General features: G+C 40.2%; 2 protein-coding genes across 2 annotated transcripts in view; one reads left to right on the forward strand and one right to left on the reverse strand.

Annotated features, from left to right (window-relative positions):
• LOC149996559 (pericentriolar material 1 protein-like) overlaps window positions 1-9,617 on the forward strand; it is a 47,159-nt gene extending 37,542 nt beyond the window's left edge. Inside the window, exons 20-28 of the mRNA XM_090258231.1 lie at window positions 1,301-1,498; window positions 3,164-3,226; window positions 3,489-3,627; window positions 3,908-4,068; window positions 5,133-5,208; window positions 5,734-5,990; window positions 7,615-7,707; window positions 7,799-7,913; window positions 9,289-9,617. Coding sequence (XP_090114357.1) covers window positions 1,301-1,498; window positions 3,164-3,226; window positions 3,489-3,627; window positions 3,908-4,068; window positions 5,133-5,208; window positions 5,734-5,990; window positions 7,615-7,707; window positions 7,799-7,913; window positions 9,289-9,314 — 1,128 coding nt within the window. The 3' untranslated portion in view covers window positions 9,315-9,617. The remainder of the gene's footprint in view (window positions 1-1,300; window positions 1,499-3,163; window positions 3,227-3,488; window positions 3,628-3,907; window positions 4,069-5,132; window positions 5,209-5,733; window positions 5,991-7,614; window positions 7,708-7,798; window positions 7,914-9,288) is intronic.
• A 5,408-nt stretch (window positions 9,618-15,025) lies between these two features.
• Window positions 15,026-27,334, reverse strand: part of ASAH1 (N-acylsphingosine amidohydrolase 1) — a 28,089-nt gene continuing 15,780 nt past the window's right edge. Inside the window, exons 5-14 of the mRNA XM_090258427.1 lie at window positions 26,407-26,485; window positions 23,874-23,948; window positions 22,925-22,970; window positions 21,949-22,093; window positions 21,400-21,454; window positions 21,189-21,270; window positions 18,114-18,245; window positions 17,890-18,013; window positions 17,409-17,465; window positions 15,026-16,107 (exon numbers count right to left, since the gene is read on the reverse strand). Coding sequence (XP_090114553.1) covers window positions 16,018-16,107; window positions 17,409-17,465; window positions 17,890-18,013; window positions 18,114-18,245; window positions 21,189-21,270; window positions 21,400-21,454; window positions 21,949-22,093; window positions 22,925-22,970; window positions 23,874-23,948; window positions 26,407-26,485 — 885 coding nt within the window. The 3' untranslated portion in view covers window positions 15,026-16,017. The remainder of the gene's footprint in view (window positions 16,108-17,408; window positions 17,466-17,889; window positions 18,014-18,113; window positions 18,246-21,188; window positions 21,271-21,399; window positions 21,455-21,948; window positions 22,094-22,924; window positions 22,971-23,873; window positions 23,949-26,406; window positions 26,486-27,334) is intronic.

Genomic DNA, 27,334 nt, shown 5'->3' on the forward strand with positions numbered 1-27,334 from the left:
GTAGAGATTTCTTTAGGCTGCAGCAGCCCCTTAGATGATGTTCCAAGTAGTGATTCTCCAGAGGCCAGGGGTGCGGCTGGGGCCCAGGGGACAGCAGCGTCTGGGTGGTGGTGGTCACGGCAGGCACGGGGGCCTCCGGCACGTGGTGAGCTGTGAGTAAGCGCGGGGCTGGGGGCCCTGTGTTCCTCGTGCCACAGAAGGAAAATTGTCACACTTAACGTCACCTGTGTGTCTTCCCATTGACATAGCTCAGTGATGTGTAGTGTTAGTCCAGATTTAAAAAGACATTTTAAAAATATTCATTAGGAAATTTTCCTATAAAAGTTTTCCTTCCTATTCCTGTGTTTAAACTGATTTTGGAGACAGTATTATCACTTTGCTAATTTTTTAAAACCCTAAGCTTGATGCACATTTCTATCACTGTAATTTCCCGTTTTATTTTTAAGACTAAAGCATAAATTCTACATTGTTTCTACATTGTTCTGGCTGTCTTTAATAGGACTAACAATTTGTAAGAACTATAAGACATCAGTGGTTTTATGCATTGTTTAAGAATGTTTAGGATAATTTTTAGATAAATGTATGTTTATAACTTTAGCTTATTTATTTCTACGGGAAGAAATAACTCCTTTTTAGAATCAGGCTGAAAGAGCGATTGTGTGTAATTTAGATGCTTTTTGTGTATCAGTATCCATGTATTTTTCCTCAGTTTTGCCTTCTATAATCATGATTGTGGGAAAATCCAAAAATATTAATTTGGATACATTTTTTCATGTCTCAGAATATCAGAGCGCTTTCCTTTTGTCCCATTCCTGACTTTCTCACAAGTGGGCCTAAATGAAGAATAAGAGGGAGTGAGCATTACATCTTGCGCAGAGCATTGAATTTTTCGTGAGCTAGAGCCTAAATTACTTTCTTCTACTTTTTTCCTTACGAAGCTCATTCAATGAGTTTTTTCCCATAAGACACCAGCATTTATATTTCTTCCATGACTGTGCCGGATAAGGGGGCGGGGCGCGCGCCAGGCATTATAGTTGCTGCCAGTTCTCTAAATAGCATGGTCCATATTTTAGAAGAAGGAAAAAGAAAAGCGGTTTTATTTTTTAAGAAAGTGTCTCGAATATAGCAGAGTTCTTCATTTGATGATGCTGCATTTCAGCTTGAATAGAACTGAAGTTTGTCAATACTAAAAAGTAATAAAATTTTTTTTACTAGAAGAGTATTATAATTCAGATTTGTATTGCTGTATCCACAATTGATGTTCACTGTAATCTTAAAGTGATTTGGTTGTTTTGACTAGGATTCACTGGCAAAGTTTGCTGGCAGGAAACTGAAGGACTGTGGAGAGGATCTTCTTGTAGAGATATCCGAAGTGTTGTTTAATGAGCTGGCTTTCTTTAAGCTCATGCAAGACTTGGATAACAGTAGTGTGACTGTTAAACAGAGATGCAAAAGGAAAATAGAAGCAGCTGGAGTGATCCAGTCGTATGCCAAAGAGGTAAACTGTGTTCGTCTTAACTTTAGAAGTAATATAATTAACATATAAATATAGTTCTTGATTATTATTAATAACTAAAATCATGACTTTAGAAAAGTAGTTTTAAAGTAATACCAGTTAATCAGATTATAAACCAGTACATTTGCTAGCCCCATCAGTGGCTGCAGATCAGGAGTGCAGACAGGACATGATACTAAATGTACGTGGTCAGATATCCAGAGCATGTTCCACGTCACTTATTCAGGTTTGCAGAGAAGAGAGGAGGACAGGGGTCTCTGCCTGGCCACCTGCCTCAGCTGTTGCCTAGCGCTGTAGACCCCCTGGGCACGTGTCACCCCAGCTGGCACGCATGGCCGTTCGTCAGTTAGGACTTGGGTTGCACATCCCCCTGGCTTCTTACACCCTGGTAAATTAGTCTCGATCACGTGTGAAGTTGGATGGGTTTTTTTCCCCTCTGCCTGAGGCATATGACAGGCCTTTTTCCCTAGACCTGCACCCTTTTCTTGACTTTAGTCATGAAAGGGAAAACGGGTCAAGACCCAAAGCAGAAAGGGATAACCCTTCTTCCTTAAGTCTAAAGCTGCTACACTTTTTATAATGTTTTTATTGTAGGCATAAATAAAGAAGTTTCAGATTATTTCAGTTTAGAGCTTGAAAACAATAAAACAGGATATCATAGTAAATAATCAGGACTACTTCATTTAAAAAATATTTTTAAGTTATATTTTATTGATTATGCTATTACAGTTGTCCCACTTTTTTTCCCCTTGTTCCCCTCTGCCCAGTACCTCCATCCATCCAGCAGTCCCCACCCCCCTTTAGTTCATGATAGGCAATCTCTCACCAGGTTCTCCGAGTGAATAAATCCAAGCTAAGGCATGAAAGACAAGGTGTTTCTGTAGACAGTCAAGGGGACGAGCATTCCAGGAGGAAAGAATTTAAGTGTGAAGACTCCAAGGCAGGATTGCACAGTGTGGGGAACAGAGAAGGTCGGGGAGGCAGGAACACATTCAATGAAGAGCGTAGGGTTTGAATTCACAGAGGTGGATAAGGTCAGATTAGGGGGCCTTAGAAACTGAAAAGCACCTTTTATTCTAAGCGTGATGGATGCCGTGGGAGGTGGAGTAGAGGAGTGGTGCAGTCTCCTATGCAGTTTGAAATGTTTGTCCGGATACCATACCGAACAGGAGTTGCAGGCAAGTAGAGAGAGAGGCAGAGAGACCAGCTGTGGGAAGGGCCTGTCTTAGCTCTGAGCGTGCAGCAGCAGGGATACCTCGGCAATGGGATCAGCAAGGCGTCCCAGTGGCAGCAGCATGGGTAATCACGGTGACACAGGCTTTTCTGGCTGGTGCGTTTGGGATGAAAGAAGGGGGCCGTTCACTGAGACGAGGGAGACTGAAGGAGAACAGCTCTGGGCAGGAAGGAATCCGGACTTTGGTTTGTGCATTCGAGACACCTCTTAGTAGCCAAGGAGATGTCAGTAGGCAGCATTGCTTTGGTTCTGTTAATTTACAAGTTTTGAATAAAGAGTTTAATTTACATTTATAAGAAGCATTTACCTCTTTGGATAATGGTCAAAATGCAGCATTTGTTCAAGTTTACCGAATACCTAAATGTAATGCTGAAAAGTTACCCCTAAATTTTGTTTAATTGAATTGCTTATAGGCCAAGAGGATTCTTGAAGGAGATCACGGCTCACCTGCTGCAGAAATTGACGAGGAAGACAGAGTACGTGCTCATTTGTGCCCCCAATAATGCATTCTAAACCAGCTATTAAGTGATTTTAACAGCTTTTACCTTAATGTGTGAGAGCAAAGTATATTACCAAATCTTTCTTCTGACAAACCTTTTTGTTCAAAACAAAACTGTCTAAAATGATTTTTTGTTTTTTTATTAGATAATGACTATTATTGTTTTTATGATGGACTTAGTATATACCTTTTTTAAATGTCCTGTAAGGAATTAATTACTTGGATTTATCTGTGGCCAGGACAAGACTGAGGAGGCCGAGACCGCCAAGCAGACTCAGACACCTGGAGCGGGTGATGGTGACGGACCGAAAAACGTGAGATCTGATATTTCTGATCAAGAGGAAGATGAAGAAAGTGAAGAGTGTCCATTGTCCATTAGTAAGTGTGAAGGCTTCGTGCTGGGCGCATGCACTGGGTCTGGGCCTGTCACCGAAAGGGCTCGGTGGGGTCACGAATGTGGAAGTCGGCGGCCGACGCCCCTGGCTGCGTGGCAGTGGGACCCCGACTGGATTCCTCATCCTCTCTGTGCCAGTTTCCTAGTACTTACTCTTGGGAGCATCGCAGGCGTCGATGTAAGGCACCTGCGCGTGCAGGGCTGCAATAAACTGTAGCTATTGAGTGCTGAGAACCTACTTACCGATTGTGTTAATCAACGCAGGTTTGTCCAAAGCTGAAACGCAAGCACTGACCAATTACGGGAGCGGAGAAGATGAGAACGAAGAGGAGGAAATAGACGAGTTTGAGGAGGGACCTGTGGATGTGCAGACCTCCCTTCAGGCCAGCACCGAAACCACAGAAGAAAAGGAACGCGATGATCAGGTATATCTGTGGCGACCAGCACCCCTCCCACCTGCCTCGCTATACCCTGCGGAGAGCAGGTCCTTCTTACAGGGGTCCGGGCTCACAGCTTCCCCATCGCATTTCCACGAAGACAGATTTGTAAATGTCCTTATTGAAATCTGAAACACTGTGTTTGTATTTAGCAATGTTTAAAGCTCTGTATTCTCTTTATGGGAGGTAACAAGTCCTAAAATTTATGAGATGACCTCAGAAGACCTGGATTTTTAATTTATCTTTATATTTTTCCTAGCCATACGTGGAAATAGTATATAACAAAGTAAAATTATTCCCTTTACTGCCTCTGCCTCATCCTGCCTCAGAGGCAACCTTGTATGTTTTTTCTGCTGTTTCCCTCTGTATTTCTGAATAATATTCATCTGTGTGTATATTCATTTGTATGCTAGATGTTATCTGTCAACTTTCTCTTTATATAGTAGGCAAAGATTTTTAGGTCACCTAACAGCTCCTCGTTTAATTATATCTTTTGGTTAATTCTACATATAACCAAATGTTTAGATTTAACCAAAGTATGTAAATATTATTGACTACTGAACTAAGCACATATTGTTTATTGCTTAGTCTTATACATTTTTTCACCTGCGTTTACTATTGTTTCAATTTTTTATTTGCTTAATTGTCTTTGAACATGTCCCCACGCCTTGGCTCCGCCCTCCGATCGTTGTATAAACCTCCCAGTGGGATTTTCTACATATGCCATCTGTCAGTGCTGTCCTTTTAGGGAAGGCCCCCTTCCTGCTCCCTTCTAGGTTTGGCTCCTAGACCTGCTGAAAATGACACAAAACAGTGGAATCCATAGTATTCCAGTCTTCTGTACTTTTTTAAGGTGAAGAAGAAAAAGAACCTTTTTACTTAGCCAACCGGAAATTGCAGTCACAGCCTCCATGAACACTTTTAGAAGATATTTTTGAATTCATTTGTATAAAGGTCTCTGGTTGGACAAAAGCCACAAACTAGTAACCACCTCCTCTGTAGTGACCATATATTTAACTCCCTGCTATCAAGGCATTTCTTTTTCCTTCTAGGTTCTACAACAGGAGTTTGAAAAATCAGCAGAAAGCAAAAGTATCCCATCAGAAAAAGACCCCACTACTAATAAAGGTAAGAAATCTAAATAGCTTAGGCCGTTCTTACATTATCTAAAGTGCCCTTTATGTGCTTAAAAATTGAAAAAATTAAATTCTTACCTGATTAAGTTTGAAGGTATTTTTGACCTAATGTTTGTCCCTTTCCTTCCCCTAAAAACGTTGTAGAAAACATGGGGGCTGTGTTTTCTTCAAACAGGCGTTGCAGAAGTTGACTTACTTAAACACACAGAAAAAATTCTGTAAGGTAGACATCTTTAGCAATGTGGGGTATTTTTTAAAAATACCCATTTTTACTTCTCAAAATCCTGCTTCATGACAAGGCAGGTGGATTTTAGGAATATAATTTTTAAAACATCCCCCAGATGAATCTGACTAATTAAATTTGGAAACTGTTGATAGGGAAAATTTATAGTTGCCTTTTTGGGGGGTTCTTAAATGTCTTGAGTACGTTGATTTACTGTCGCCTTTATCTGGTGTAAGAATAAAACTTAAACAGCTGTTGCAGTGCACTGACGTTAAGACTTCTCTGCCATGACAGATGAGCAGGATAGCGCTCCTGTGAAACCACGTTACCTCAACATCTTGGAAAACGAGCAGCCTCTCAATAGCACCGTCCAGAAGGACTCGCTGCCCAGCACGGACTCATCTAAACAGCCTAAGACTTTGCCGTTACCGTTAACTGACATTGAAGCCGTGGTGCCTCAAGTCAAAGGCGTTAAATCTGCTCAGGGGACGCCCGAAAGCTCTCTGGCTGGGAGTTCCGATACCGACTCTCCGGTGCTAGTGAATGACTACGTGCGTGCCCTTTACGTTTCTGAGTATTTCTGCATTTCACTTCTGTGCATATTTCTTCCCAGGGGGACACTTCCAGTGTGTGCGTACAGCTCTGCTTTGTGTTTAGGGCTAGAAACTGTCAAAATGTTTTTAATCTCTCATTCAAACTTATTGTAAACTTTAACAGAAGGGTGATAGGAAATTAAGATGACTATCTCAAAACCTAAAAGCTATTGTTATAATTTTGAGAACCAGAAAGACAAGTTTTAGGTGTCGGCCTGCAGAGAGTTCATTTCAGATTCAGATCTGAAGGGATAATGACACTTGAATCATCATGATTGCCGTATACTTACCTTCTCAGCTGTTAGGACATTTCATAAATCTTTGATAAACCTGGAAGTTTACATTTGGGGTGGGAAATAAGATAATTTGACAGCAATAGAGTATCACTGTACACTGAATGGCATAAAAAATGCTAGGAAATATGCTGTCAAACCTAGACCTTTGCATTAATTTAATTTTATAGCAAGCAGGTTATTTTTTGGGTCCTTGGGTTATATGTGTTTTATACTTTGTCTTATCAGCAGAAATGTGAAGGGATTTATAACAGTGTACTCTTAGGTCTAAGGAATGTGTTTCACATGTTTTGTAATTAACATCAGTTTTCTTCCTAAAGATATATTTATAACTGATTTTATAGTTTCTCAGAAAGGGCTTATAATGTTTCAGAAACAGTAGAAAGAGTAATTCTTAACTGTTTTATTTGCTTCACTACCATTAAAATTATGCACTTAAAATTCTTAAGTTACCTGATAAACTTATTCTTACTTTTTGATGAGGGTGGAGAGGTGCTGGATGAAGCACTGCAATGAACTTCACTTGAAGTGAAAGTGTAGAGGGTCTTGAATTTGAATTTTTGGCTGGGACACTACTGAATCTTAGCAGAAGGAGGTGAAATGTTTATAGTCGTGGTTTCTGAAGATGAATCCGACGACTACAAAATAGGTTGTCAAGGAAGCAATGTTCGGAGGCTCCATCATCATATAAATACAAAATACAAGCTAAACGAGAGATGGCTAAGAAACATTGCAAAAAAAAGAAAAACCTACAGTTGATACTTGGGTAGTGGTAGGATGATAATACTATTAGAAATCAGAAAGGAAAACTAAGAATGAAAGAATTCAAGTTTCAGAAAAACACAGTGTGAGCTGATCACAAAAGTGAGTACTAAATGCATTCCTCCTCTTTCTCTTTGGCCCTCCACGGAGTTGGTAGTGAAAGTCTGTAAATGTTTACTTAGATTCTGCTGGACACAGCCCTGATGTGTTCTGTAAGCATCAAGAAACAAGAGCAGTCCTTCAAATTATTTTAGCCCTAAATATAACTACTGTTTCTCCCTTTAACTGTATAAACTGGCTCTTTGTTTTATAAATTGAGAACAAAAAAGCAAAAAGTATACCCCATACCAGCAAATAGTGAACTCCAGATTGGTTTTATGCAGTTAGACTCTATTAGAAAACTAAATGTGTTAGATGGTGTTAGTGATGCATACTTATATATAAGCATCCAGTGTGTCTCTTGGCATGGACGAATTTGGTTTAAATCCAGGATTGCCCTCATTTAACATAATTTGTTTACCTTGCAGGAAGCAGAATCTGGTAATATAAGTCAGAAATCTGACGAAGAGGACTTCGTGAAAGTTGAAGATTTGCCACTTAAACTGACCATATATTCAGAGGTATTTGGCTCTTTTTAATTAAACTTACTACCTTTATGTAACAAATAGTGTTAAGATGAAAATGATTTTGTTTTTTTTCATCATTCTAAAGGCAGATCTAAGGAAGAAAATAGTACAGGAAGAACAAAAAAACCATTTACCTGCTGAAATATGTGAAATGCAGACTGAAGAATTAGCTGGGAATTCTCAGACACTGAAAGAACCTGGTATGAGTTAATCAGTTTTAACCATATCATATTGAAAAATTGTTCATTCTTATACCATCATTTTACTTTTTTCTTTTTTAATGCACTACTAGTACCTGGAAGATTTAAGCCATATATTGGAAAGGAAACATAATTATGTAAAATTTTTAGTTCAGCTTCCCAATTTATAAATAGGTATTACCACATATTTTTTTCTATTTTAAAAATTGTTAGTTTTAGGAAAGTAATATTGCACATGGTTTAAGAAAGAAAGTGCAAATGAGTTACTGATAATTGGCAAGACTTCATTTTTTTCCATGATTGGTGTTTAGTTCTTTTGGAGGAGACCCTCAGAATCATGCTCTTAACATTTTTCTTAATTAAAAAAACTCAGATAGTAGTAGTTCTCATCTTCTGACAAGTGGTTATTTAGACCTACCTCTCTTTTCAGTATTCATATTATTTTTTGTTTTCTCTGTTGCCCTTGGTATTTTTAATATATACTTGCATATTTGCTAGTTTCATCAACTTTGGGTATTACCCAGCTGCTCCTTCCCTTTCACTTTTGCCTTCTTGTTTGGGTTTCATCATATTCTTAGATTATTAAGGTTGTTAAAATAAACATACATTTTGTTTTTGTAACTATAATAGTTAAGTCTTCTCTCTTTTTCTGAAGAAGATTCTGTGTAACTATGACTCATTACAGAGCTGAGCGATAGTCCCAGTTTTCCTCTCCTGGCTCTAATAGCACACCCCCCGGGCCCCTCAGAGGAGAGCATTTCTGGCTTCAAGGTCAGAAGAGTTTTTGTTGTTGTCTGTTAGTTCACCAGCAGATAAAATCATGTAAGATATTTTGAGGTGAAGAGAAAGGCAGACCATGTGTCAGGCCTTGAGTTACTGTCCCAGCCTTCAGCCCAGTTCCGCCCGGTGGAGTCCCTGCGGTCCCCTCTCCCAGTGCGTCCAGGCTGCAGCCGCTCCCCGCCCTGAGCCTCCCCGTACCCCCCGGTGCCCTCAGCGTGCGGAGCTTGATGGGCGCGCCTCGCCTCGCCTCTGCTCTCTGGGGGCCGCTTTCCTTTTGTTGGCCTAGATTTGTTCGTTTTTATGCTTTTCTTTTTTTTTCCTAATGGTTTTTTGTTTGTTTGTTTTGTTTTTTTGAGAGAGGGAGACAGGAAGGTCAGTCTTTTTGACATAGACCCTCATCTGTTCTTTTAAAACTTGCTGTGTGTTATCAGGGAATTATTGTAGCAAACTAAGTTAGTGTTTCCCTGGTAATAACTTTATAATAAAAGGGAGAGTTTTAATTAATTAATGGGAGATAAAAATATTAAGGTAAATTTTAGTAATATCTTAATTCAGTAAGTAATTAATAGGCATTAATTATTATTCTGTTTTTCAGAAACAGCGAGAGCCCAGAGCACATGAGATGTCTTCAGAGACTCATCTCTTTCTTTACAGTCCATGCGTATATGAAAATGGTCCTAAATAAAGTCTGCTTTGATCTGTATAAAAATGTAAATTAGTTTGACACTGCATTTTTGATAAGTGTGCTAATTTCTGCCCATGGCAGTTTAAAACATAAGAAACTAAATTCTGGACAGTTTCAAGCCTTGAGTCACTGTGGGGTATTTTTCTTTTTCTCTTCTTTTTTTTTTCCCCGTTGTAGTGTTTGGTAATGTTGAATTTAAAATGTAGTTTTAAATAAAGTTTGGAGTTGTCTGTAAAGTATCCTTTTTGGCAGTGATGTTGAATTACACAGCAAGCCACTGTTCTGTATAAGTGGGCTGTTCCCGGGAGAGCAGTGGTCAGTGGTTAGACATACACCATTTTAAAAAAATATTGTAGTGTTTATGCTGTTACAGTTGTCCCAGTTTCCCCCCTTTTATTTATTATAAAGTCTGGCCATTGTGCCAGGCTTCCAGGTAACACCGGTGTTATTGCTGTTGGGTCTGCTGTTCTTTCAGATCCCGCAGGTGTTACTCCTGTGCAAGTACAGGGCAGGGCGTCTGTGAAGTTGTTGCAGACTATAAATACTCTATTCAAGTCAGATAATAAGTTTAGAACCCATGTCCTTAGTACCGATTAGACATATATTTTACAGAATTTAAATTCCTATCTGTGTTGCCTCCATCTAAAAATAAAAGAAATTTTTTATATCATTAGAGAGCATTTTTGCACAGACAAGTACCGTTGTAATTAATTTTAAATGAAAAACCGAGCTCTTTCCAATAGGGACAGATAGAACTAAGTTATGTACCAGAACATTAAGGTTCTGTATGCCTTTGGATAAACTTATTGAGATGATAGTTTACGGCCAAAGTATAGCGGTTGCTTCTATAGAGAGAGAGATGGTGTTGAATAATGAAAATCTGTGTGATTTCTTCATCACTAAGTCAGCTTTTAAAAGATGGTTTACCTAGATCCCAAACTATATGGCCATATACCCATAAAGGCTTTACAGAACCTGTTAACAGTTATTTATCCCAGGTATCTTTTAAATTTAGTAAAAATTAACAAAAGAATTTGGTTGGTATTCCTATAAAATTCTTACTAGCCTGACACCTCAGTATAAAACTGCAGGAGGCGTTAAATGAGCATTTTCCTCTGATGACATTTACTGTAGTGCTACTTAATTTAAATTACATGAGACATATATCTCCAACTTCAATAAAACATCTTCAGAAAACTGTCATTCCAGAATCAGGAATTCTTATCCAATTGCCTGACTTCAGGGAAATTGAAACAATGCAGTCACGTTATATGTATATTTCAATTCTCTATTTGTTTTCTAGATTGTACAGTAAGAGGGGGGAACTTCATTGTGGCACCCAAGCCACGCCTCACATATTATGACTCTCTGCATGCATATTGAAGATTGATGGGGCGGAACAGTTGTTATTGTAGTACCTGGGACCTTATCGAACTTGCTTATTTGACTGATAGCGGCTGTGACCTAGTCTGGTGTTTTTTATTTTAGTTGATAATCCAGTTTTAAAATACGCAGAGCTTGAGAACAGATAACTAGTTTCATGCTTTTCCCTGGTAGCTATTGCTAAAGGGTTAGGCATTAAATACTCCTGTCTGTCTTAATTTATAAGTTAAAAGTTTGGTTAGAAATGAGGTAGAAAAAAAAAGGTCAAAAGAGTGAGAGGGAACCCTCCACGTGCCTGAGATAGTGAGCTCACCAGACTGTGCGAGGTACTCTGTATTTTGTAACAATCACTGGGTAAATGCTATTTCATGCTAATAAATGTATATCCTGCATATGGCCCTGCATTGCATTTTCATTTAGATTCCCATACTCGTTTATGCTCTAGAATTTATTCCAGAATTGTGGCTTCTTTGACAATTTTAGATATAAAAAGAAATCAAGACATGAAAAATGATGATGTATCAACTAGCGGGAGAGATTTATTAACCTTGAGACCAGGCATGCTCTATTTCTTAGTTACATCTGTCTTATATACTATGTGGAGAACAGTCTTGTGTTTATTCAAAATTAGACTGGCATGTTTCTGGCTTATTGCTAAACTTCCTTTAATATAAACAGGTCATTCTTCATCTGTTAAAGAAATAATTGGCTCTGGATATCATTTATTTCCCGCACAAATATGGTTACCGAGTCGCCTTGCCTGGAAGAGCCAGCGTTTCTTGCTCCTCTTGCTGTACAACTACTGATTGTTACTTGAACATTCGCCGCCTTGACATGTCTGGTTCTTTCCTTATCTTTACTGGTGCTTCTGGTTTGCTCAGTTTTCATTAAGGCCCAGAGGGGAATCCTTTGCTCACAAGTGACTTTGAGTCATATATAAAAAGAGTTTTGATTATTTTATCAGTTCATCGGCCCAGTCTCAGAAATAGGCATAACAGAACCTTTGGGCCAGCAGTTGACAGAAAGCTGTTGACGTGGTTACTCTGAGAACCAATCCCAATGTAACACTTCAGTACCAGAGAGTTCTCTCTTGACATAATTTTCATTAAGACTTTTCCTGCGTGTGGCCACTTGTCCCTGACGTTTAGGTCTTATCGAGTCACATGACTGATTTAAAATAAATAATAGTTGTAAGTATAGTTATATTGCTAGAAACCCTCACCTTTAATAAACTGCATCTCCCAAGAGCATAGCAACCTGTTTCAGGCCATCTGTTGATCAGATTACATAGGAAAGACCTGGAAACAGGAAGGGCTGTACCAGTTCTCAGCAGCGGCATTTATTCACCTCTTGTGAAGACTTTCTGTGCAACTGTGGACGCAGGCATGGCTCCTTCACCTGCTGGGTGTTCGGTATTTTCCTAGAAGGGGAATATGGGCCAGTCTGTCCCATGAAAGTGTTCGTGTAAATGCTTTCTCCGTGAGTGCTACCCACAGGTAAGGCACCGTGTGTGTATCCATGTTGGAGAAAAGAAAGGCACGGGGAACCCAAACTTGCTTCTGTGTTGTTTTGCTGAACATTCTTTTCTAACATGTCCTGGCCCTGTGCTCTTTGTCCTCGTCCCCGCTTTACCTAAGGAGGTCAAGTCTAAAGAGCCTTCGTTATAGGGGATCTTAGCTGTGGTCCCTTTTCCCAGTGTTGTTATCTTCTCTTTTATTTCCTCTGCTTTTTTCATTCTCTCTCTCTTACCATCCCCACCGCCCCCCAGATGTATAAGGCACAGAATAAGCTGCAAAATTAGTACTTCATATAGCTTTTAGGATTATATAATTCTGATTCACCATGGATTATGTAACATGAGTGCCCCCTGTCTTAATATTCCACCACCACCAGTTGTAGGATTTTCGTTTGGTCCATCATTGAATTGTATTTGAGTAAAAATTCTGGTAGCAGCTAGACAAGGCATATTTCGGAATGTAAATGTTTTCTAATGTAGTGTTAGCGGTCCTCTTAGCTTTTCATCTAGACAGTTTCTATACCTTCTAATGGGTTGTCAGGGTTTGAAAGCTCAGCTTATATAACACCGTATACTTCAGCTTTTTTTCTGATAAATATTAGCATTCATTTTAATACATTAGAGCCCTTTTGTCCTTTAGCTTAGAATTCTTTCACAGATAAATTTGGGCAGTGTAATGATAAAGCAGAGAGAGTATTATTACTATGACATTTGGAAACAGGATGCACAAAATGTGCTGGCGCTGCTCTGGGAGGGGGGGCGCAGTTGGTTGGAGCACCGTTCTGTGCACCTCCACTGGTGCAGTCTTACCCCCTGTGGGGCACGTGCTAGAGGCACAGTCAGTTTCCCACATCCATGCTGGCCTCTCCCTCCACCCCCTCCTCCCTTCCATATCCTCAGGCGAGGATTGAAGAAAACAGAACCCTGCTGCTGCTGCTTGGCCCCTGGAGGCACTCCTCATTCTCCTATCTGCAAAATGAAAGAACTGGCCTGGATTCAAGGGTGCTTTTAGTGTTTACATTTTATCAAATGGTAATTAGTGGTAACTTTCAAACGAAGATCTATGAAAAGAATTAAAATGGAAATCAGTGAGGAAGTAATCATAATTGTCAGTGTTTATTAAAGTCACCGAATAAGAATGTGCTGAAAACCTGTAGTCTCATAAACAATTGGATTAAGATTAAATTATAAGGATCTCCTGTGAACCCAATTTACATCAATCGTATGATTTGCAAGGCTCTGGCACATTGCCTTGGCATGGTGGTGCAGCCTAAAAAAAAAATGTGGCCTTGTTACTTTTCAATAAGAGGTCTTTCTGGGGCATGTTCCACAATCATGCTGTCAGGTTTGTGCCCGGAAGACGGGAGGAGTCGGGTGGACCAGTACAAAGCCTTGACCGAGAGATGTTCAAGCAGACGGCTGGGGCACCAGGGGGAGGGACAGGGATTTTTAAGGGCTTGGAGCAAACCCTCAGGGGTATGGGTCACCCTGCTGGTGGGCTCCAGAGTCCAGGGTATAGGTGTTTGTGAAAGAACAGTGTCCCGATTAGGGAGGGCTTCCAGGAGACTTGCGGTAAATGACTAAGGGAGAGGGGAGGGGACAGTGGGGGTGTAATTAGTGCTCAACAGGATCCAGCTAGGCCTTAGTTGCCTCTGTTAATGGGGAACCTTGTGATCAGGGGTGTGGCCGGCGACACAGACCCTCTTTGTTTCAGCTCAGGTGGTGGCCCAGGTCCTGTGTGATTGCAGGCCACAGTTCCTGAGAACACAGTGACCACTGGCCATCGCCTGTTCTGCAAGGGCTGACCGAGGTGGCATGTCACGGGGCAGGCGACACGGGGTCTCTGGCCCTCAGGTGCTGTACAGTCTTCTTCCTCTTCCCTCTAGGCTAGTGACGTTCAACCTGTGTGCCACAGTAAGTTTTAGAAGGTGCAATGCCTGACTAGTCAGGGACACTGACCTCTTTTCCCTTGGATTGTCATTTTAAAATGACAACAGCCAACACAACAGCCATCTGGTGTGAGTGCCGTGTCTTGAGCCGTAAATATATAGGTCATATAATACAGTTGCATCTTATTGGTCACATCGCATAATAAGGTTGCATCTGATTGGTTAATTTTTGGTACCAGAAATCCTTATATACGAGTATAGGCATCTGATTTTTAAGTTGCTTTGGAGCAAAAAGGGTAGGTAATTATATTTTAAAGCAATTATGATTTTTTAATATTTTTTGTCAGGTTTGGTGAAAAATATAGTTTTTGGTGTGCTGCAGAATTTTAGTAACTAGGTGTGTGCCATGAGATGGAAAATGTTGAAAATCACTGCTCTGGGCTTTGTAAAACCTAAGTCAGATGTTATATAGCCCCGTCCCTAACCTTAAATGATGTTTTAAGTTAGTCTTCCAACCTTGAAATCCTAGAATTTCTCTTATGGTGAGATTCAAGACGTTCATATGTCAACGTTTTCATATTCTGATCATAGTTGAATGTTGGCATTCCTCAAGGTTTAACCTGTCGATCTCTCAGTCTGGGAGGAGAAGCTGTCTTTGAACAACTAAACACTGGGCTGATGACAGCGGGTTAAATGGTAGGATGAGTCACGTAAAATTGTCACCAGTTAGTCATAAACTGAATAACCCACTTACGTAACTCTTGTAATTTAACTCAGACATATTCAGCTTTAATTTCTCCATAACAACCCCCACCCTCAAAACAACACATAAGTACACACAGTCAGCACACGAGACTGCTGACGTTACTTCCAATGACTTTATTGAATGTCATGACGACCAGTGACATGGAAATGAAGTGGATACAGTCATGCCCAACCGGCATGCGTTTCACAGTTAATTGTGAAAGTTAGAAAAGTTAACAAGTTCAGTTAGCGTTTGTCATAAATATGTTGATTTCTGAAAAACGTTTTTAGTAACTGTTCTTAGTTTTTAAAAAATACATATTCAGAAGAAAAAACTCAAAATCTATTAAGTGGGTGATACCTAGGAAAGTTTGTAACAGTGGGTTCACCTTCCATTTTCCACAAGTCTTACGTGTTTACCATTAATTCACAGACCCTGGAGCTCCATGTTGGAAGCTCACATCCTGGGGTTTCAGGGAGGTGGGGGTAATTATGAAAGAGGAAACACTTCCATTCTGTGTATAAAACGCTGCCTTGCATGCGAGTCAGTTCATGAACCCCCAAGAGTACTTCTATTCCAAGTCAAAGGTCCAGGTACTGCCCGTTAAGAAATACGTATGTGAAGGTCTCGTCTCGCTCCCGTTGGTGAAATAGCATTGCCGTCACAAACAGCAAGACAACTGGATGTGAACGTCAGTAGCAAAGCACGACATACAAATAAGCAGAAACAAGTGCAAAACAGCAAGCGGACCACTGACGGTAACTGTTACACAGACGTACAGAATTCATCGCCCACAGACGCCTGCTTTATTCCATGGAAGCGGGTCCCATGAGAGTTTGCCCATCCCCACCCCCAAAAGTCAAAGTGGAATGAAACTCAGCAATTTCAAAACGACTGTTGTACTTCACTTAATTTGGGTCAATGAGAACAATCCACTGTCTGCACAAATAGCCTGCGAAGTGTAAACATACCGGACGGGCAAGCTCATGCCTTAAAGAGGACCTGCCCTGAGTCTTCGTTTTTGGTCAGCGGTCAGACAGCTGCGCTGGCTGGTCACCTGTGCGCTCCCATCTTGTCACCGCACATTCTGAAGGCCAGGTGTGTGCTCACCAACCTATGCAAGGGTCTGGGCAATCCCGCAGGTAAGTTTCAAATTGACCTTTGGCAACGTCCATCAAGGTTGTGAATACAGTCAGCTGAAAGGACAGTTATTTTTAGTTTAAGGATGTTTTCAATTCTAAAATGTCCTGATTCGTATTAACATTACTTGTGGAACTGCTTTATGAAGTTACCTAACATTAAATATGTAATAGTACATTATATATAAGTAAATATATAAAATAAGTGTTATATAATATAAAGATCCAAATAATGATAAAAACAACTGACTTCAACAGACTGTTATCCTGGTCGTACACATAAACAGACTTGGGAGAGAATCTTCAGTCCCTCATGAGGCCTTATCCCAGGGCAGCACAGTGCTGCTCCGCCCATGCTGTGGGCGCACTTAACCTTCAGTTTATAATCTGTAATTGTGCAAAGCCTAATGGTGTGCTGTGGAGTAGGAACAGTTGAGCTCTGGCCATCCTTATCCTTAAAGCCTACACGGCGGGGAACACTGTGCAGGCATGCAGGTGGCCAGGGGCACAGAGTCTGTAAGTAACCACTGTGAGCGCTCACTAGGGGTCGCAGGCAAAGCAAGACGGAGGGTGGGGCCCCCCCGCTTCCTTCAGGAGCCAGGCTCAGATCTGAAGGCCACCAGCAGCAGGACCTGGTCTGGCAGCGGTCATGGAGGCATGCTGCCCTCAAGAGAAAGAACTGACGGGGAAACCATGGTGTGTCTGCCCAGAATACGCAAGGCGGTGGGGGGGTTCTTAGCAAATTGGGTGCTTAGGAAACTTCCTGTATCTGAGCTATACTGTGAGGAAAAGGTAAAAGGAAGGAATCAAGTTTACAAGAAACCCTAATCCACCAAGACACAAAACTGTCTTAAAAATGGATTTCAGGCTTTTTTTGGTCAAGTGTTAGGTGTTCATAGTGTACAGCATACGATTTCTGATAGGGAGGAGTGTAGGCAGAAACACTACACTTAATTCAATACACTTGGACGTCCAAGCCCCAGTGGTCAGTATCTTTGTCACATCCCAGCAACTATTAGTTTTAGTCACACACAAAAACATTTTTCAAAATCAGCTGTATGCTGAACCTGACTTGGGATTCTAGCTCTGATTTCTCCCAAGTTAACAGGAAAAGATAAAACACAGGATGAAATTCTCTCCCTAAAAGCAAATATATGTATGGATTTTTAAGCCCTCGCCAGGAGCTCGGTTAGAGTGTCACCCCGATATGCCAAGGCTGCAGGCTGGATCCCCCAGCAGGGCGCATACCAGAATCAACCAATGAACGTGTAAATAAGCGGAACAACCAACTGATGTCTGTCTGTCTCTCCATCTCCCAGCCTCCCTCCCTCCCTCCAATCAATAAAAAGTTTAAATACCTTGTTGAGGACAGGTTTTGTCGATAGGATATCATATATCGTTGGTAATGAGATCCTCTAAAACACAAAAATAGTTTGTTCAGCACATTAAATACAGATGTCAACAGCCTTAGCAACAGAAACGGGTCCTTGGAAACCAAGGCCGCCTTCTGTTAGCACCCCCCCCCACCCGCCCCAGCTCCCTGCATGAGCTGCCCTTGGGGCTGCCGCCAGGAACAAGTCACGGTTAATGTGTCACATATTCTTTCTGACCCCCCCCCCCCCTTTAATTCTTGCCTGTTCGTCATTCAGCTTTAGCAGAGTGATGTCCAAATTAAAATAAATAAAAGGGCTACAAAATTTTGCTCTTTAACAAAAACTAAGTGGGGATTGCCCATTGATACTGGATAACACGAGGTTTATCAATTCTAAAAAAGCCAAAGAAAAACGCCAGAAGTCACGTAACCTTCAATGGTCACTATTTCCTGTGAGTGTCACTTACGTCTTGTGTTGTCTGGTTTAGACACATCTTTGTAGCTGTTCTGCGGTCATCAAGGAAGAGGGGATTTTTCCAACGGTCATAATTGGTTTCCACCACATACCATCTACCCTGCTCAGGGTCGAGCCTAGAGAGAGAAAGAGAGATTCCGCTCAGGCTTCGTGCCTTACACCTGCGCCTGCGTCAGCGCGGGGCTTAGCTTCTCCTTTGCTCACACGTGAACTTACTCATACACATCCAGGCATTTTTTTCTGTCTCGCGTAATCACACAGCCCTCCCCAGTCTTGTTGCCTCCCAGGATAAAGTATGCAGGGGCCAAGAGCTTCGTTTTCATCAGTATATTCCTGGCTTCTTCATAACTACATAAAAACATTTTATGAAAAGCAAACATTTTTAGTTGGCTTGCGTCGACATTTTTTAACTATGGAAACTAAGCAAAAACATATTTGAGAAACACATTCTTTAAAAAGGGTGGTGATCAATGGCTTAGGTGGGGGGGGTGACCATCTCTGACTCTGATACAGTGGAACACTGAGATCTGGAATGTCCCCTCTAGTCTGGGGGACAAGCAACAGCCTCAGAGGATCTTCTTCTGCCCTTATTGTCTATGCCTTTCACTCAACAACAGAGTGAGGGAAAACAGTATTATACAGGACTTCGGGAGTAAACCTTGAAATTAGGGCTATTAATAAACGAAGTGGGTTTTCAAAGAAAATTACAGAAATAATTCTTCTGTGGAAGATAAGCTGTAAAATATATTTCAATATGAGTAATTTAAAATAAACTACAATACACTAAAAGGATCATATGCCATGATCAAGTGGGATTTATTCCAGGGATGCAGGGATGGTTCAACCACCACAGATCAACGCGATACACCACGTTAACAAAATGGAGGGAAATCATACGATAATCTCAACAGATGCAGAGAAAGCATTTGACAATTTCAAGATACATTTATGATCGAAAGCTGTGCACAATATGGGTACAGAAGGAATGTGCCGCAACATAATAAAGGCCTTATATGACAAGCCCACAGCTAACGTTCAATGGTGAGAAGCTGAATCCTTTTCTTCTAAGATTAGGAACAAGACAGAGATGCCCACTCTTACCATTTTTATTCAGTATAGTACTGATAGTACTAGCCAGAGCAATTATGCAAGAAAAAGGAATAAAAGGCATCCAAATCAGAAAGGAAGAACTAAAACTGTTGCTATTTACAGGTGACATATTATATAGAAAATCCTAAAGACTTCACACACACACACACACAAACTGTTAGGACTAATAAATTCAGTAAAGCTACAAACACAAATCAGTAGCTACGCACTAATCACTAAGAGAAAGAGAAATTAAGAAAACAATCCCATTTACAACTGCATAAAAAAGGACAAAATACCAAGGAATAAATTAAACCCAGGAGGTGAAATACCTGCACACACAAAAATATATAAGACAGTGATGAAAGAAGTGGAAGACATAAATAAATGGAAAGATATTCCATGCTCATGGATTGAGAAATTAATATTGTTAAAATGTCTATACTACCCAAAGCAATCTACAGACTCAAAATTCCAATGGCATTTTTCACACAAGGAAAATAAAACAATCCTAAAATTTATCCGGAGCCAAAAAACAAAACAAAACCCTGAATAGCAAATGGAGTCTTGAGAAAGAAGAACAAAGCTGTAGAGATCACACTTTCTGGTTTTGAGCTACATTATAAAGCTATAGTAATCAAAATAGTATGGTATCGGCATAACACAGACACACAGCTCAACGGAACAGAACAGAGAGTCCCAGCGTAAACCCACAGATATACAGTCAGTTACTTTACAACAAAAGTGCCCAGAACACCCAATGGAGAAAGGACAGTCTCTTCAATAGATGATGTTGGGAAAACTGGACAGCCACATGCAGAAGAATGAAGGTGGACCACTGTCTTACACCAAACGTAAATATCAACTTGAAGTGAATTAAAGACTTGAATACAAGACCTAAAACCATAAAATTCCTAGAAGAAAATAAGCTCTTTGACATTGGTCTTTGGCTATGATTTTTTTGGGATTTCACACCAAAATCAAGGGCAACAAAAGCAAAAATAAATAAGTGGGCCTATGTCAAACTAAAAAGCCTCTGCACAGAAAAGAAAACTGTCAACAAAAATGAAAAGAAAACCTATTAAGTGAGAGAAAAGATTTGCAAATCATGTATCTGATAAGGGGTTACTATCCAAAATATATAGAGAACTCATGCAACCCAACAGCAAAACAAACAAACAATCCTATTAAAAAATGAGCAGAGATTCTGACTAGCCATTTTTCCAAAGAAGACATGCAGGTGGCCATCACATACATGAAAAGGTGCTTAACATCGCTAATCAGGGAAATGCTAATCAAAACGACAAGGAAATATCACCTCACACCTGTTAGGATGGCTTTTATCAAAAAGACAAGTAATTACAAGTGATGGTGAGGATGTGGAGAAAAGGGAACCCTTGTGCACTCTTGGTAGGAATGTAACTTGGTGCAGCCACTATGGAAACCAGTATGAAGGCTCCTCAAAAAACTAAAAATAGAACTACCATATGATCTAGTAATTCCACCTCTGAAAGTATTTAGCTTAAGGAAACAAAAACATTAATTCAAAAAGATATGTTTTTTCCATGTCCCTTGTAACATTATTTACAATAGCCAAAACATGGAAACAAACTAAGTGTACACACACACACACACACACACACACACACACGACTATTATTCAGCCATCAAAAAAGAAGGAAATCTTGTCATCTGTGACAAAATGGATGAACCTTGAGGGCTTTATGCTACGTGAAATGAATCAGAAGGTGAAAGACAAATACCAGATGATCTCACTTACATAAAGAATACAAAAACAAACAAAAAACCAAACTCACAGATACAAAGAACAGATGAGTGGTTGCCAGAGGCAGTCATGGGTGGGGATTGGGTTGGTGAAATAAGTGAAGGAGGTAAAAAGGTAAAAACGTTGAGTTAAAAAATAAATAAGTCCTGGGGATGTAATGTACAACGTGGTTACTATAGTTAATAATACTGTTCTGTATAATTGAAAGTCGCTGAAAGTAAATCTTAAAAGTTCTTACAAGGAAAAATATTTTGTGGTTATGTGGTGATGGATGTTAAACTTACTGTGATCATTTTGCAATATATACAAATATCAAAACATTTTGTATACCTTAAACTAATGTTATGCATCAATTATATCAAAATAATTTTAAAATAAAACAAATATTAAATGTGATGACAAAGAGCCCGGATTACCTTGTACTGTTTTCCAGAACTGCTCTAGTGAGGAACCCTATCCACATGGCATCTTTCTTGCCCAAGATCCACTCTATGACACCTGGGAGAGAGCAAACACACGTAGGGTCACAGGCCCTGGAAGAGGCGCGACCATTGCCCACAAGTGGAGCCAGCTCTCCTCCTACAATGTCTCTGAAATTTCCATTTCATTTAACAACTGTCCACTCACCCATATAACCGCCATTGGTACTGAAACGCTCATTTAGAGTAAGACTGAACAGTCCCTAAGAAAGAGACAAAGGAGTGAAGTCAGAAACTTAGACCATCCTGTGTAAGGCCCTCTCACTGTACTTTACATGGTAGATCAGGACCTGGACTGGGTCGTGGGGAATGCAAAGATAAGTCAAAACCGTGATAATGTCACCTTCTGTTAACAGAGCTTCTTTAGAAGTTCAAAGCACTTCCACTTCCACCCCTAGTGTGTGAGCTAAGTAGAGGCAATATCCTTGGCCTCACTTTTCTAACAAAGACTGCGGTGCAGAGAATTAATACCCAACATGCCTGAGTGGCAGACCCAGGACCAGATTCCAGGTGGATATTCCCCAATCCCAACATCCAGCCACATGCTTTTCCCCCACGTGAGCGCACCCCTCTGAAGGTGAGCAGAAGTACACAGGGATTTTTTTTAGGTCCTCGTTTCCTTAGGTTCCACCCTTCACAGAGAGGAGAAGCAGGACACAGAGCTACCTGTAAAATTACGTAACAGTAGATTCCTTACTGGTTTGAAGCCTGTTAACATGCCCACATAGCCAGCAAAGCTTGAAGCCTTGAAGACAGTTCTGTTGTTTCTTTGGAAGTCTAAGTTCACTGTTAAAGGTTTCAACTCCTCAGTTACGACCCAGGAGTCGTTATTTATATTCCACCTGCAACAGACAAATTTTAGGGACATTTAAGAACAGGGGTGATAATGATGAATATAATGATGATGCCCAGGCTTTATACCAGGTACTTTATCTAATCCCTAATGATCAAGCCTAACAACTTTGCTTCAGAGGGGAGGGGGTTTAGGGGTAAAGGGATTAAACACAAACAAAAAGCAATAACAGCTCAAAGACAGAGACCACAGTAGGGTGATTAGCGGAGGGAAAGGGAAGGGAGGAAGGCAGGAGAGGGTAAAGGGGGGATAAATGGTGATGGAAAGAGACTTGACTTGGGATGGTGAACACATAATACAATATACAGATGTGCATTATAGAACTGTACACCTGAAACTTGTATAATTTTATTAACCAATGTCACCCCAATAAATTCAATATAAAAAAGAACTTTGCAATACGGTGGTTTTATCCTCTATTCTTCACATGACAAAGCTCAAAGAAGTAGTTCTCCCAATCCAACAGCCTATAAATAGCAAACTCCAGATTCAAATTTAGGTCCCTAATTATAAAGCCCTGTTACTTTTTTTTCCCCCCCGGAAATATCAAAAAGACATAAAATAGAATGTTGTTCTTCCTTTTAAGCAATAAACGAGACATGCATCGGGGCTTTCAAGCACGCTCCGGATCTCTGGTCATTAGGTACAACTCCGTTACAGACTCACACACAACTGAATGAGAGTGCGGCCACCTTGCCTCAAAATTAGGGGATCCACTCTCTTCCTTTGTGGTCACACTTTGAGCGGGACTTGGGACTTTTCACCAACGAATACAATCTACTCTTCGTAAGGACTGATACACACCATTTTCTTTACTTACCCAAGAAATATTCCAAAATCCATGTTTCGCCCATGTATTAAATGACCTAGTAGAAAGTAAGCAAAAGAGATGTGTAGAAGCAGTTATGATAGTACGATTGATCTTAAAGCTGGACACTTAATTTTGGTCCACTGATATTCACAACTGTGAAATCCAGCAATAAGAATTAAGCAGCGTCTTGATACTGTACGTCCTAAGATCACACTATTGTCCTTGTCACATCAGCCAGATCCCTCCATAATCCCCGAGAACACAGGGTTCCAGGTAAGATTAGAATATAGGGAAAGGCCCGGTGGTCATTCTTTGGTCCACCAGGACATGGTCCCAACCGGACACAGCTACTTCAGCCTCATCTAATGTGACTTGCCAACATGCGTCAGGCATCGTTGCCCATAGCTGGACACCTCAAGCGTTAGGTACAGGCAGACTATATACCAAAGTACAGGTCAAAAATAAGAGTGAATCAGGGTAAATCATCCTGTGCTTTGTAGCCTGGGGATCTGCCAGGAAAAACACGGGAAAGTGAGGGTGGTCTGTCTGTACGGGGTCCCTTGGCTGAGAAATGATGGAAGATTTGTCCTGGGCTTCAAGAAAGGGCTGGGGTCATTATGTATACAGAGACAATGAAGCACCCTCTGAATATTTATATCAAATCACGAAGATGAGTATTAGTAGACTATGAGGAAGGGCGGCATGTGTACAGTCCTGAAACACTTCTTCCAGGTGGTTTTGCATGCCTGAATTAAACTTTAATAGGCCTTACAGTGGTCTTAAAATAAGAATCTTTTCAATTTACTTTTAAAAATTTACCGAGATTCACAAAACCGTACGCAACACACACAATACTTGCAAAGCAAGCTTAGAGTTTCCAAGTTCTAATCCCATTTCTTGGGAAGATTTTCCTTTTACTCTGTACCCGGTCGTGCCCACCCTCCCACGGCACACTTACCTTTTTTGTCCTCTGCTATTATTGAAGTACAAATGGTAAAAAACTCATAGAAAATATTGAATGAAATAATCTCGCCTATGAGAAAAGACAGAAAAAATTTTGGTTAATTTTTGGAAACCTCTTTTTAAAGAAAGGGTTGAACTGTCACGACTGTGTGAGCTTTTGCTGGGGCAGACCTAGGCGTCTGCAGCCCGGGCTCCGTGCGCCTGGACGGCAGGCTGCGTGAGATGTCTCGCCGGCTTGCGTACTTGCTGACTAATGACAGAGCAAGTCCCCAGGAGGGACCTACTGGGGAAGCAGAGCATCCGGGCGTGGTGGAATGCTATTGCACCATCATGTCCACACTTTTCCAACCGTATGCTTCACTTTAGTTTTCTTTGGGAGATTCAAATATAATTTTTTACATCTGGCTTTTGGTTGTATACTGAAAAGTATTTTGCCTGGATTTTTAGAGTGTGACGAATATTTGAAGCTGAGAAAATAAATACACGAGCTATTAATAAAATAAGTGCAGAGCTTACAAAGAAAATCCATTGTAAAACATTTTTGTATATTCACCCAAAACTGTATAATAATAATACTTAGCAGTTAATAATTCAGTGACATCCATTTTTCACTGTCCCAGTTCATGTTAACATATGAGGCTTAATATGCTTTTTTTCCCACCTCGATTTAATGTGTTTTAATTTGATTTTTATTTTGGTGAAATTCTACTCTTTATGTTCTTTTATTATGAATCATCTGTTTATTTTCTTAATTCATTTTTTCTCTTGAGATATTTATGCAGCATTTATTTGCCAGAGTTCTTTACATAATAAAGAAATTAAAGACTTCTCATATAGGCTGCAAATGTGTCTTTTCTGCATGCTAATTATCTTTTGCTAATTATCTTTTTAAATCATTTTTTAAGACCCTACCCTCAAATCATTTTTTAAAGAAGCAAAAACAAAGACAAAAATCTAGCCATTTTTTGTTGATAAATATACTACTGATTTTCAGAAATTCTCAATCATCTCTCTTATAAAACCAGGGTATACAGGCCACTTAAAATAATTCTATTGTTTGGTAGCTTAAAAAGAAAACTTTTGGGATGGTAGAAAATGTTTCATTGAATGCTATTAGTTGAAACTGGAATTTTAGAAATGGCTTCCAAAAACATTACAGTAGTCCCTCTCTATATCGCAGTTCACTTATCGCGGCCTCACTGTATTGCAGGATTTTAAAAAATATTATATTTAATTATTTATCGTGGATTTTTCGCTATATTGCAGGATTTTACAGTACTGTATATGTATGTTGTTAAAGTTACGCAGGTTTAAGAGTGTAGAATAAATGTAAGGTTCCTACTTCACGGGGGCGGGGGGGTCTAGAAGGTGATACCCGCAATAAGTGAGGGAATACTTAATACCTAAGAATATGATGAAGACTATGAGAAATGATATGATGGAGGATATATGAATGAATAATATGCAAGCCCAACTCTTTAAAAGTTCAAAATGCAGCTCAGAGAAATCCATAACCTAAATATTGAAATTTCATATACCATGTTCATGGATTAGAAAACTCAGGATTAAATCCCACTCAAAATATCAGCAGGCTGGTTTTGTCACAGTTGACAGGCTGATTCTAAATTTTATATGGAAATGCAAAGGGTCTAGAATGGCTAAAAGAATTCTGAAGAAAAACAAAGTTGGAAAATGTACACTACATACTTGAAGACTTACTAGAAAGCTTTAGTGACAGTAGTAGCATGGGGTCAGTATAAGTAACAGAAAGTCCCCAAACTGAAGCAGATGTATACAGCCACCTGACTTGCGTCCAGAGCACTCCCACAGTTCACTGTGGGAAGGGCAGTCCTTCCAAGCAATGCTGTTTAGTCCACTGGATATTCCATATGGGAGCAACTGGAGCTTGGCCCGTCACTCATACCACACACAAAAGCTAACTCAAGACAGAGTATGTAAAGAGGAAATTACAAACATCAAGAAGAAAAGATAGAAGGATATCTTCATGACCTTGGTGTATGTAAAGATTTCTTAAAGGGACACAAAAGAGCACTAGCCCTTAAAAAAAAAACGAGGAATTGAACTTTATTAAAATTAAGAATTTTTGTTTATCAAGACACCAATAAGAGAATAAAAAAGCAAGCTACAGACTGGGAGAAGGTATTTGGAATACATATATCTGACAAAAACTTTTATTTAGAATATATAAAGAATTTCTTCAAGCCAATAAAATATGGGCATAAGGCTTATAAGCTGTTCAAGAGGCAAAACTGATCGAGGAGAAGTCAGAACAGTGGTCACGTGGGGACACAGTATTGTCCAGAAAGGGGTGCGATGGAGCATTCTGAACGGCTGGGCTTTTCTGAATGGTGACCTGAGTTTCAATTACGTGCATGTAAGTACTTTTAAAATTCTATTGAGCTGCATATTTAAGATCTGTGCACTTCACCGTATGTATACCACACCGCAATAGGAAAAAATTTTAAGTGCTTTATTAAAATTTTTAAAAGCTGAGAAATGAACTTTACCTAAAGGTATGCCCGTAATATCTGCAATCCCCTTCATTTCCTCCTCATAAGGGCCAGGAAAGTTGCCAAGGAGGCCAGGCTGGAAACCAAATAAATGAACAATCATTCAACCTACAGCGCTGCATCGAGATCTGGTTCTTTTACACAGAATTTGTTCTAGATTCTGTGGCCATAATAGGTGATCTTCCTTTTAAAGACACCTGTACATCGTGTATTTCTAAAAGATCTGTGTAATACTCACTCTGACTCTTGCTTTTGTACCCTTAGGTCCATCTTTTCTCCGCTATTATGCAAAGACGGAGTCTCAGATTGTTTATATTTCACCGTCTCCTCCAGAGAGATGGGGAGCGGGAAGAGCTCCGTGTGGATGACCTTACCTGACCCACGACACAGGAGCATCACAAGAAGCTCCCCTCTCTACTCGAACCCACCCTTTAGCCAATGGCATCTCAACCTTGTTACTATTTCCTCCCCACACAGAACAAAAATCTGTATTCTAGCTGCTCACGAAAACTTCTGTCTTGGCCACTATATGACCTTGGGCTAAGCTACTTTACGTATTCTGTTAGCAAACAATAAACACGCGAGCAAATCTGATGGTGGACATCATACTTCTATCCTTAACTGCAGCTATTCACTAACAATGAGATCAAAATGTAAGCTCACACGGCCTCTTGCTAAGATAATACGTTTAAAAGTTACAAGTCTCATTGTTCAGCTGCTTGCTATTTATATGTACTGTGACCTAAGGCAGCTCACAAGTGGAATATTCCCCCCAATTTAACAAGCGGAAAGGACGTACTGAACATCTATCTATTCACCGTTTACTACATCCAGGCACTGGGCTGTACCTACATGTCGTCCAGGCCTCACAACCAGCAAATTCAGCACGTATCAGTAAATCCTCCTGATGAGAGCTCAAGTTTCA

Source organism: Furipterus horrens, unplaced genomic scaffold, assembly GCF_987537825.1.
Source record: "Furipterus horrens unplaced genomic scaffold, mFurHor1.1.pri manual_scaffold_12, whole genome shotgun sequence".
Lineage (NCBI taxonomy): Eukaryota > Metazoa > Chordata > Mammalia > Chiroptera > Furipteridae > Furipterus > Furipterus horrens.